The sequence below is a fragment of the Myxocyprinus asiaticus genome, chromosome 3 (genome assembly GCF_019703515.2).
Source record: "Myxocyprinus asiaticus isolate MX2 ecotype Aquarium Trade chromosome 3, UBuf_Myxa_2, whole genome shotgun sequence".
Classification (NCBI taxonomy): domain Eukaryota; kingdom Metazoa; phylum Chordata; class Actinopteri; order Cypriniformes; family Catostomidae; genus Myxocyprinus; species Myxocyprinus asiaticus.
Genome location: NC_059346.1, coordinates 1,532,501 through 1,546,283, shown reverse-complemented (window position 1 = coordinate 1,546,283; position 13,783 = coordinate 1,532,501). Strand labels below are relative to the sequence as shown.

Sequence of the window (13,783 nt, the reverse complement as noted above, 5' to 3'; positions counted from 1 at the left end):
CAGACTACCTGTTCAGGAAGTAGTGTTTGTACAGTAGTCTGCACATTGGTTAGGCTGGACGGGGATGCTCAAGACCGTCACCATGGCGATTCCAAATCACCATGACAACCAACCAACGCATCATGGGATGAGTAGATATACGACAACAAAAGCAGGAAACATTCCTTAAAAAGTAATCGCAACTGTTGTGACGATTTGTTGATGTTTTGTGCTGTAATTATCTATTAAATATGCATTGATGTCATTTGCAATCTGTGAATAAAGTGTAAAAATTTCTAATACAAAGTGTGATTTTTTTTATGTGTCTCTTTGTGTGTCTGTGTATCAGTAGTAAAACTGACAGTTCTAGATGACGTGTAGAATTAATCAATCTCATAGAATCTCTACACTGTTTAGCTCCGTACATTTCTATAGTACTGTTATAGAGTCAATAATGTGTGACTATCCACATTGATTTTGTTAAATAAGAGAGAAAGAGGGTTTTTGTCTCAGATGAAGATCTTCAGCTGGTCTTTCACACATTCACAAAGTTCTCAGAAGTTCACAGATCAAAACCAGACGAACATGTTTCCACTTAAAGACTTTTCCTGGATCACAACGTTTCCTCGTACGATGCCTTTTCCTCTGCCACATGCAAACGCACACACACACACGCGCGCGCACACACATGCACATGCACACACCGCACGCACACACACACACACACACTCACACAAGCACACACACTCAAACAAACACACACACACACTCACACAAGCACACACACGCACACTCAAACACACACGCACACACACGCACTCAAACAAACACACACACATACACACACACACACAAAAAACAGACACACACACACACACACACACACTCAAACAAACACACATACACATACACACACACACTCAAACAAACACACACACACACTCAAACAAACACAAACACACACAAACAAACACACACACACAAAAACACACAGACACACACACACACACACACTCAAACAAACACACACTCAAACAAACACACACACACAAAAACACACACTCAAACAAACACACACACACAAAAACACACAGACACACAGGTTACTGTAATGTCAGATATAGTGTGATATATTTTTAAATATCACAGTTTTTAGAATCTTTTGCGTTCGCGGGTCAATTTTGACCCGGGCATCAATTGTGGCTTTACACATGATATTATGTAGATTTTTTTGTACATCTATGAATGAGATTTTTACTTATAAACACGTCACTTAATTTTAGCCTCTTTCCCAAACTCTCTCACACACTTTTTTGTCTCTCACTGGGACTGCACACATACAGACACACACACACACACACACACACACACACACACAGACACACACACGCATAAACATACAGTCACGCACACACACACACACAAATTCATGTACAAAACAGACATGACAGACATAACAAACATAACAAATAAACTAAATCAAAGGTACTACTGTCTAAAGGGGGTGTGGCCGGAGCAAAAGTTCATGCATATATTATTCTAATTAGGGCTTGAAAGAGGAAATTGTCCAACTTTTATTCTGCAGACATCTGATGCAAAACCAGCTTACAGCAAACTCACACATCAACATTCAACAGTTCATGAGAATAAATGGAATATTCAAATTACTAATAATTCTCACATTAGATGTTAATATAAATTGTATATTATGTTATATTTAGATACAATTTCACAGAAATGTTGATAAAAAAGATGTCTTCACATGTATCACACTGGTTTTGCTGTAGTTAATGTATATTTTGAAAATAATTTCTACATTTTATATTTCTAAAAAAAAAGGCATATAAAATAATTACTTTTATATTTGTGAGTTAACATACCAAAAATATCAATCTTTTTAAATGTATGAATAGTTAAGAACCTATTAATGACTTACAATATAGTTTTAGATGAAAAACATTGGGTTATGAATTATTTATAAGCTTGAATTAAACCGGGTCAAAATTGACCCACGAACGCAAAAGGTGTCTGCAGATTCTGAACACAATAGAAGGGTTAAATGCATTTTAGAAAACTTAATTTATGAATGAAAATATGAGAATTAATATGATTTTTTGTGTTTTACTTGCTTTTTTACTGTTCATGAGTGAATAACAAAGGCACTTAAAGGGTCATAAAACACAAAAACACATTTTAACTGAAAAGAATAATTCACACCATTAACATATCTATTAAGTAGATGATTAACTTCTAAAGCTAGAGTTTCTGGAATCAAGGAACGGTTATCCGCTTATTTAACAAACGTGATCTTACTCCAGAAATTTCTGCATTACAAACACCCTTCATGTGTGCTAATAGATCAGACCAGTTATATTAGTGAATCAACGTCACAAAACACTGTCTCAAATGTTATCACAAAAGCAAAAGTGCATTCATTTGAAGAAGAGTACAAAATCAGTTTGCGAAACTAAAACTACCTTACCGTACTAATGCAACCGGCTCTGCATTTATACTATTACATAGTAAATGTCAACTATATTGATATGAAAGATAACATTTAGCCGAACTAAAACCGAAAAGAACATGAAGCTGGATTCACAAAACATTACAATAAAATAATAATAATAATAAAAAATAATAATAAAACAATGAATGAAATTCGTTAGCTACAATTTTATTTCTACCTTAAAAAAGATGAAATATTTTGTATTCCTGAAAAGACTTCTTAACAATGAATTTTAAGTAAATATTGTGCAACAAGTGTTTAATTTAATTTCAGAAAATTTGTGTACATTGTGTACATTTTCTGTACATCTTATTTGGTGTCATTAAAATGTATTACATACATGTATTATGTAAAAAAAATATATAATATTCTTAACCCTTCAGATGGACCTGTGAAATTTTTTATATTTTTTTTATATGAATAACTACAGTCTTGACCAGCACAAAATAGGTATCGTTTGAAAGCTTATAAGATCTACTTTCCAGTGCATGTAGGCATTATGACCAAAACTGAACAAGTGCTTTGAAATTTACAGACAAATCAGAAGTGTTCCATTTTGAAAATGTATTAAAATTGCACTGAACATATTATTGCAATCGGTAAAAACATCAAACTGATCAAATATCCATGTGTCATATGTTGTTGGAAAGCTCTCAAAGAGTAGAATACAACCAGCCTATTTGTTTTACTCACAGACAAAAATATAGAGAGTAATAGCTAAGTATATGACTTTGACGATTATGTTGGTGTTGCTTATATGCCGCGTTTTCACTTGTAACTTCATGAAAAATAAATGGAACATAAAATATCACATACCATTACTTAGAGGAGGTGATTATCTTTCAAACGAGTCCACACACAAGATAATCAGATGCATAGATCATTAGATAATCCACATGAAGCACAATGTTACATATGACCACCAGGAGATGGCGCCAAATACATGACACAGACACAATGATGACTCAAATGACACAGAATGAAACTCATTCTGTGTAATCTCATTACTAAAATCATGTCTGCATGCTATGCAAACCTTTAGTCATTGTTGTGTTTGCATGTGTAATTAGTTCTTATGTACAATTATTATGTTTTATTTGTTTGGAGATGTTTTTAGACACTATGATAAATTATTTTTGTAACTTTTGATTGCTTTGTCATATCAACACAACATTTTTCTCAGATACAGGTGACATGATTGGGAACAAAACAAAAGCAGTTTTTCAGAGACACCTTATTTACACTCAGAGATATATAATGACAAATCAGAAAAATAAGCAGTTTCTTAGGATGAGAGTCTCAGAATTTATCATAATCTATATCATTAAAATATTTTAAAAGTTTTCTTTACAATGATACTGTGGCAGCGGGGGCGTGGCCAAGCGTCCGTCCGGAGAGAGAGAAAGCGGTAAGGGCGCTTGCACCTGAGCTAGATTATGTTTAACACCTGTCTCTAATTCCAGTGAGCAGGGGGAGAGCGGCATATAAACAGCCACGCCACCAGCAGCAGAGAGAGAGTGTCTGGCACAAGAAAGGCCATTGTGTTTGTGAAGCTGATGTGTTTAAGTAACTCCGTGCCTGTGAAACTGATGAGTTTGTGAAATTGTAAAGCACTGAGGTGGCTGATTAAAACTCGTACCTGAATCTGGAAACCCCGCTTCCCTGTGTTCTCCTTCCCTTCTGCCTGTGAAGCAGTGTTACAGATACCAAACACTTGACCCTCTTTGTTTTTCATTTTTGTTGAGTTATAAGCCTTTAATTTTGGGAATGAAACAGGACATTTTTAAAACACCTTCAGAGCTTAAAGGGTTAAGTATTTTTGGTAAGTATTTTTGACTTGCTTTCAAGTAAAATAACTTAAAAATCCTTAAAGATACACTTAATTTTGAAGCAAACCTGCTTAAAATATTTACATTTGTTTTTACATAATATCTATTCAATATACGTGTTTTGTGTGATCTTATTCCACTGGTAGATTTCGTCACTTGTTTTTCACTTGTTTACATTTTTATTCAAATATATTTTAACTATCTTAAGTAGTGTTGCTTCAGAAAGATCAGATAAATCAATTTATCTATCTTTCCGAAAATTGAATATTCAGAAAGATGATAAATTGAATTGAGAAGCTTCAATTTTTGCGGTGAATTTGGATCAAAGAAATTTTTTTTTTTGTTTTTATCTGGATCTATTAAGTGATTCAAAAATACATAAAAAATGTAATTCGCACAAAACTATTATTTAAATACACCTCTACTATGATGAACATGTTTTCAATTAATGACGTCAAAGTCTAAAGAGACACAAAAAAAAAATACAAATAAAAAAATAAAATCTCATTAAAAGCTGATTTTCTTAAAAACAAAATGTTGGCATAAGAAGTTTGGAATAATTTTTTACTATTTAAAAAAAAAAAATTAAAAAAAATAATAATAATAAAAAAAAAAGAAGTCAAATAATTTTGTTTTAAAATATTATTAATACTTGAAAATGCAGGTCACAAAAAAATAAATAAATAAAATAAATAAAAAAAACAGAGAGGACACCTTTAAACCCTCATGACTGGGTGAAGTTGAAAAAAAGAAATCCAATATTTGAATATTTTTTATATTGTCAAATGGAGTAACCCTGAGAAAACTTCTTGATAGCTCAAAATTTCACGATATTTAAAAACAAAACAAAAATACCTTGAAAAATTTGTTTCAAAATGTTTTTGAAATAATTAATTTAGTTGGGAACACTCATGTATTCAAAGTGTAAAAGTATTAATTAGCTTTTACTTGATAGTTGTGCCACTTTACATTTTTAATGTCATTAAACCTTTTATTATTTTTTTGAAAATTATTAAAAATATATATTTTTTTTTTTAAATGTATGAAACCAACATGGACACAAAGATTACATTTTTAGGAACCTGACACTAGATTTTTAAAAGATTCCTATTTTTTTTATCACGTCAGACAACCTTATTTGTAAATGATCCAGATGTTGGCATTATATCATCACTCTGCTCTTTCTCACTCTCAGCCACTGAAAAACCCCTATCAATCGACCGCTAATTTCAACCGCAGAAAAGGAAGTTCAGAGCCGGAAAAATCGTCTCTCGACCAAAATTGCAAAGTAGCAAACTAGGTTTTGGAAGAGATCCACTGTCTCACAGACACACCAGTTGACGCACCTGTTTCTTCCTCTAAACATTCACCACTACCACAGACCACGATGATAAAAACATGGCTGTCAAGTTGAGCTCAAAACATTATGAACATTGTCGTCCTGCAGAACTAATGCTTTCCTTTCCAAATGACCGAGTGTGTGTGGAAAGCTTCAGGCAATATGAGAGAGCAGCTCTCCACACACACCACCAGCTTCTACAAGCATCATTTAACAGTCAAACCTTTACAACACTGGAAAAATATTCCAGCCGAAAACACGGCAGGGGAATAAGACTGTCAAGTCAGCAAAAATGAGCCAAAACGGAACGGCTTAAAAATAACCGACTTGAGATCATTTCTTTTCTATTGCGGAAAATCGCTATAAATAATTCCACATAAAAGTGTTGCGTTAAAGCTGAAGTCATTAATGATTGGTATGTAGCAGCCGGGATGGCGCCGGTGTTTGAGCGAAGCACGCGGGATGTTTCAAGGCAGCTCTCCAACGTAAATCAAAAGAATGTTGCTTTAACTTTGAAGTTAACAATCGGTTGTGATGCAGTCGTGAGACTAAAGCGAACTGACGTTGATGTGAAAGTGAATGTAGAAATGAGCTGGTTGAACTGCTAGTATGTGCCTTAAAGGGATTACAATGACATTACAAGTTAAGATCAATCAACAGCATTTATGGCATAATGTTGATTACCACAAAATAATTTGACTCGTCCCTTGTTTATTTAAAAAAAAGCAAAAATCGCAGTAACAGTGAGACACTTACAATGGAAGTCCATAAGTACACAAAAGTATAGCCACAAGACATAAACATTATATGTGTTAATGTGATTATAGTGTGATAAAATCGCTTGTAAACCTTATCAGTCTAAAGTTATATCCAATATTACAACTTCGTTGCTTTGACAGCACAACGCTGGTAAACTGTACAAGCGATTTATCACACTAAAATCACGTAGAACAGAAACCGGTTTGAAAACAGTGATTATTTTTGCAGTTACATTGCAAAATGACACACTGCAGCTTTTACAATTGTGACGCAGTGATTGGCCGATGTGTGTGCACGGCCACATTGCTCACCTCATCATCCTTGTACCAGGACAGCGATTCGGCCGTCAGGACAAACCAGTACTCTTTGGCCCCGCCCTTCATGATACCGATGTTGTTGATGGTCAGCCAGCCCTTTCTGATCACCTGAAATACACACGATTTGAGGCCATGTTAGCAATGGAATACTAGTGTACTGTTTAATGCATACTACACTGTATGTAGTGTGTGTACTAAAACTTTGAAGTTCCAAAAGCACATAAAGGCAGCATAAAAGTAATCCATATGACTCCAGTGGTTTAATCCATGTCTTCAGAAGTGATATGATAGGTGTGGGTGAGAAATAGATCAATATTTAAGTCCTTTTTTTACTATAAATTCTCCTCCCTGCCCAGTAGGTGGTGATATGCATGAAGAATGAGAATCGGCAAAAACAAAAGAAGAAGAATGTGAAAGTGAAAGTGGAGATTTATATTAAAAAAGGACTTAAATATTGATCTGTTTCTCACCCACACCTATCATATCACTTCAGAAAACATGGATTAAACCACTGGAGTTTTATGGATTACTTTTATGCTGCTTTCATGTGCTTTTTGGAGCTTCAAAGTTCTGGTCACCATTCACTTGCATTGTATGGACCTACAGAGCTGAAATATTCTACTAAAAATCTTCATTTGTGTTCAGCAGAAGAAAGTCATACACATCTGTGATGGCCTGAGGGTTTTATATTTTGATATTTTGAATTTTAATATTTGGGTGAACTATCCCTTAAAACCAGATGTGCTATTATTCAGATATAATACAGTGTTGTTACACAATCTCATATTTAATTCAGGAAGTGGCGTCTAAATGTAATAATTAGTGCAAGAAATTGTACGAGTTGGCTACAACTTTTACTCCCATAGAGAAAAATAAATGAACCAACAAACAACATTATTATGATTTTTGGTAAGTTTAACCCCTAACCTCAGACTGAACTTAACTATAAAGTGTAATCCCTTAACTAACTAACTAACTAACTAACTAACAAACACCTAACCATAATATTAATGGGAAAATCACTGGTCATATGGATGAAAGAGACAAATCAGGGGTTTGACATTTTTTTTTTCAAAGTTTAACCCTTAACCCAAAACTTGAACCTAACTGTGATTTTAATAGGAAAATAACATAAGTAATACAGAAGAATGAAAACACGAGGGTTTGGAACGAGATGAGGGAACGTATTACAGGTTATTGACATCAGGGCCAATTCCAGCTACAGTACAAGCGGTTTAAGCGGCTGCTTAAGGCCCCTGAGCCACCAGGGGGCCCTGCAAAGCAAGGCCAGTTTTTAATATATATATTTTTTTATTTACATTTTTTTGTACAGTATTTAGTTATTTATTGGTATTCATAGAAGTTTATTGTTAATTTGTATAGTTATTTATTGTTAATTTATTGTTAATTTTTTGTTATTTTTTTGCGTTTTGTGTACTTAATTAATTACAATTTAAAGAATATATATTTACATTTGTTGAAGACTATATTGTGGTGTCATTCTTGAGTGGGCCTGGGTCCAGGGTGGGGGGGTCTCCATATGCTCAGAAACAGCCCTGATTGACATACATCAGTCATTTGTATGCTATGAGTAACCTAATTTGTTCACAGACGTTTCCTTTCTTAACCCTTTAAGCTTGGGTTGGCCTGCCGGTGGGCCAGCGAGAACAAACAATTATCGTCAAAATATTAATAACTACAGTCTTGACCAACACATAATAGGTATCGTTTGAAAGTTTAGAAGCTCTACTTTCTAATGTATGTAGACATTATGACCAAAACTGAACAAGTGCTTTTAAATTTGCAGACAAATCAGTAGTGTTTCGAATTGATAATTTATTAAAAAGAAAAAAGAAAAAAAGAAACTGATCAAATAGTCATGTGTCATATGTTGTTAGAAAGCTTTTAAAGAGTAGAATACAACCAGCCTATTTGTTTTACTCACAGACAAAAATATAGCAAGTAATAGCTAAGTATATGTCTTTGACAATTATGTTGGTGTTGCTTATATGACACATTTTTGCTAATAACTTCACAAAGCATAAACTGAACATAAAATATCACATAGCATTACTTAGAGGAGGTGATTATCTTTCAAACGAGTCCACACACAAGATAATCAGATGCATAGATCATTAGATAATCCACATGAAGCACAATGTTACATATGACCACCAGGAGATGGCGCCAAATACATGACACAGACTCAATGATGACTCAAATGACACAGAATGAAACTCATTCTGTGAAATCTCATTACTAAAATCATGTCTGCATGCTATGCAAACCTTTAGTCATTGTTGTGTTTGCATGTGTAATTAGTTCTTATGTACAATTATTATGTTTTATTTGTTTGGAGAGGCTTTTGGACACTATGATAAATTATATTTGTAATGTTATAACTTTTGATTGCTTTGTCATATCAACACAAAAATTTTCTCAGGTACAGTTGACATGACTGGGAACAAAACAAAAGCAGTTTTCTGGAGCCGCCTTATTTACACCCAGAGATACACTATATTGCCAAAAGTATTAGCTCATCTGCCTTTAGACGCATATGAAATTAAGTGACATCCCATTCTTAATACATAGGGTTTAATATGACGTCGGCCCACCCTTTGCAGCTATAACAGTTTCAACTCTTCTGGGAAGGCTTTCCACAAGGTTTAGGAGTGTGTTTATGGGAATTTTGACCATTCTTCCAGAAGCGCATTTGTGAGGTCAGACACTGATGTTGGATGAGAAGGCCTGGCTCGCAGCCTTCGCTCTAATTCATCCCAAAGGTGCTCTATCGGGTTGAGGTCAGGACTCTGTGCAGGCCAGTCAAGTTCTTCCACACCAAACTTGCTCATCCATGTCTTTATGGACCTTGCTTTGTGCACTGGTGCACAGTCATGTTGGAACAGGAAGGGGCCATCCCCAAACTGTTCCCACAAAGTTGGGAGCATGGAATTGTCCAAAATCTCTTGGTGTGCTGAAGCATTCAGAGTTCCTTTCACTGGAACTAAGGGGCCAAGCCCAGCTCCTGAAAACAACCCCACACCATAATCCCCCCTCCACCAAACTTCACAGTTTGCACAATGCAGTCAGACAAGTACCGTTCTCCTGGCAATCGCCAAACCCAGACTCGTCCATCAGATTGCCAGATGGAGAAGCGTGATTCGTCACTCCAGAGAACGCATCTCCACTGCTCTAGAGTCCAGTGGTGGCATGCTTTACACCACTGCATCCGACGCTTTGCATTGCACTTGGTGATGTATGGCTTGGATGCAGCTGCTCGGCCATGGAAACCCATTCCATGAAGCTCTCTACGCACTGTTCTTGAGCTAATCTGAAGGCCACATGAACTTTGGAGGTCTGTAGTGATTGACTCTGCAGAAAGTTGGTGACCTCTGCGCACTATGCGCCTCAGCATCCGCTGACCCCGCTCTGTCATTTTACGTGGCCTACCACTTCGTGGCTGAGTTGCTGTCATTCCCAATCGCTTCCACTTTGTTATAATACCACTGACAGTTGACTGTGGAATATTTAGAAGCAAGGAAATTTCACGACTGGACTTGTTGCACAGGTGGCATCCTATCACAGTACTGTGCTGGAATTCACTGAGCTCCTGAGAGCGGCCCATTCTTTCACAAATGTTTGTAGAAGCAGTCTGCATGCCTAGGTGCTTCATTTTATACACCTGTGGCCATGGAAGTGATTGGAACACCTGAATTCAATTATTTGGATGGGTGAGCGAATACTTTTGGCAATATAGTGTATATAATGACAAATCAGAAAAATAAGAATACATTTTTGGGTCAATTTTGTTGTGTGGTTTTTCAGCAGTTTCTTAGACTGAGAGTCTCAGAATTTATCATAATCTATATAATAAAAAAATATGAAAAGTTTTCTTAACATTGATACCTTTGACCCTCCCTGTTTTATTTATTTATATATTTTTTGTCGAGTTATAAACTTTTAATTTTGGGTATGCCACTGAAACAGAAAATCCTTAAAAACATCTTCAGAGCTTAAAGGGTTAAAGTGTTGGATTGGAGGCTAACTCAAGTTTGATGCCTGTATTGTTTCGATTTGAAATTCTGTTCGTTGATTAGTTGGTCTCAATAGGAATAAAAGTCAAACCTTTTCACACGAGATATCATTCAAGTCGTATGTTATCTTACTATTTCACCATCTCACACAAATTATTATGATTTGTCATGGGACAGTGTTTTTTTTTTCCCCCAATTTGGAATGCCCAATTCCCAATGCGCTCTAAGTCCTCGTGGTGGCGTAGTGACTCGCCTCAATCCGGGTGGCGGAGGACGAATCTCAGTTGCCTCCGCGTCTGAGACCGTCAATCTGCGCATCTTATCATGTGGCTTGTTGAGCGCGTTACCACGGAGATGTAGCGCATGTGGAGGCTTCACACTATTCTCCGCAGCATCCACACACAACTCACCACACACCCCACAGAGAGCGAGAACCACATTATAACGACCACGAGGAGGTTACCCCATGTGACTCTACCCTCCCTAGCAACCGGGCCAATTTGGTTGCTTAGGAGACCTGGCTGGAGTCACTCAGCACGCTCTGGATTCAAACTCGCCACTCTATGGGAATATCCTGATATTCCGTGCATACAGAAAATGTACATACTGCACAGATGAGAAAGACTAAAAACAAAACAAACACACAGTCACACACACACACACACACACCTCTACAATAATCATTCATACATGCATCTGTTAGTGTGTGTATTTTACTCTGCACTGACACACACACATAGCAGGTTTGTTGAACTGCGACTCAATTCTGCCTCAAGTGGATGAATAAATAAAGACATCAAACTCTCTTCTTTCAAAAGAGCAAGAAAAAATGTCCATTTTCCATCTTATAAGCCAATTTAAAAATCCTAATAACATAATAAATTTGATAACATAATTTTATTTGTCATGAAAACAATGTCACAATGCAAAAAAGTCTTATTGCTCCAAAAAACAGGCTTCATTTTCATAAAGAAACCCTCTCTAGTGCACACTATACAGTCATCACGCTTGACTGACGTCTTTAGTGCCAGCGACAGCTCAAGGGAGTGAGACAGACAGTCCAGAGGAATGAGTTTGAATGTGAAGAAAAACCTTCTTATGCAGATGTACACATCACAACACACAATACTCACCATGATTTCATCCTGTGTCAGAGGTGAAGGAGTAAAAATAGAAGCAAATGAACAAAACACAGATAAAAGAGAAAAGGAGAATCATTATCGAACATATAAAAAACAGACTAACAACAGAAGGAGAAATGACTGGTGCCGTAAACGCCATCAGACAAACACAGAAGAGAGCAGCACGTTTATGAGAGATACAAATATCAGGGGCGATTGTAACATTAATACTAACACAGGAGATACATATACAGTATATGAGTGAGAAGTAACAGTATTATTAGTTCAGAAAGATTTGATCAGAATATTAAATTTAATAAAAGAAGAAGGGCTGGGCAATATGGCTACAAAAATGGACAATATTCGATATATATCTCGATAATTATGTATTTGCTCTGAAATGGCTCATAAAGTGTTTTTTTTATTTTTTATTATTATTTTTTATTTTTTTATTATTATCAGAGGAACCATCATTTCATTTAGTAGAATCAATATTTTAAAGGCACAGAATAAAAATCTATTTAAAAATAATTTTTTCGTTTCAATAATTTTTTTATTCATAGACTTGCTCTATTATATTTATATTTTATACACAATGATACATAGTAGCTTAATAAAAAGCATTATTTACCATCATATATTTTTTTAGGGCTGTCAATAGATTACATTTTTTAATCTAATTTATTACATGGTGTGCCGATAAATTAATCGAATTAATCACAATTAATTGCATATATAAATATTTACTGAGAAAGCCCCTGAAATAACAATAATTCTATATATAATGATTAAATCATAATAAATAGTTGTATTTAAACAATTATTATAAATATATATAATATAAATATATATATAATAATATATAAGTATATATATATTATAAAAAAAATAATAATACAGATAATTAAAATGTGGCACACAAGTAAAGCAATAAAAACGACAGTAACATGTTTTAATAAGGTTGTATTTGTTAACATTAGTTATAAACTATCAATGAATAATACTTTCACAGCATTTATTCATCTTAATGTTAATTTCAACATTTTTAAAATCAATAGTTGTTTGTTTACATGAGTTAATGCATTATGAACTAACAACAAACTATTTAATTTTATTAACTAACATTAACAAAGATTAATAAATGCTGTAAACAATATATTTTTAATTGTTTATGATACCTAATGCATTAACTAATGTTAACGAATGTTACCTTATTGTTAAGTGTTACCAAAAAGACAATACAAAAAGTGATTTTAGAATGCAATATATTGTTTATTTCTATATTATTGAACATTAGTCTATCATTGGCGTACACTTCACAGCAACTGAATTCGTCAATCAGTCCAAGGTAGATTTATTATAAGGGCTTGTTTAAGGATGTCAATGTACACCTGCGTCAGACGGACACTTATGGAGCGTATCTGTTGTGTTGCATCATAAACAGCATTTTTAGTTCGCTGTGTCAAGTTAAACGTAGTTTAATACTTCGAAAAACACATCTTGAGATCGCTGCGTTCAGATTTGTGCTCCATCAAGCTGTGTTTGAACACAAGACGTGTTGTCTGCTGTCTGTAAATGTGGTTTGTTCTCTGTATAAGCTGCTCGTTGCCTATACAGCGAGTTTCACTTACTGCCCCCTGCAGAAAACAGGTGGTACTACAAGCTTGAATTGCTCAGATGGAAGGAATATTCCTTATTACAGTCCGGGGACATTATTAATTGCATACATTTTTTAATCCATTAATTTTTATATAATTAATCGCACTGAATTGACGTAAAATCAACAGCCCTAATATTTTTACTAATAAAAACTTGAATATAATACTAATTATTACTGTGTGACCCAGTCAACTTGATTATTATAATATAATCCAGAATTATCATTATTATTTTGAGGAT

At 34.8% G+C, this 13,783-nt stretch overlaps 1 protein-coding gene across 1 annotated transcript in view; it reads right to left on the bottom strand.

The window, feature by feature from the left end:
• The window catches only part of LOC127423803 (dynamin-1-like), a 111,528-nt gene that overhangs the window by 42,328 nt on the left and 55,417 nt on the right, over positions 1-13,783 (bottom strand). Inside the window, exons 14-15 of the mRNA XM_051668423.1 lie at positions 11,897-11,908; positions 6,724-6,837 (exon numbers count right to left, since the gene is read on the bottom strand). Coding sequence (XP_051524383.1) covers positions 6,724-6,837; positions 11,897-11,908 — 126 coding nt within the window. The remainder of the gene's footprint in view (positions 1-6,723; positions 6,838-11,896; positions 11,909-13,783) is intronic.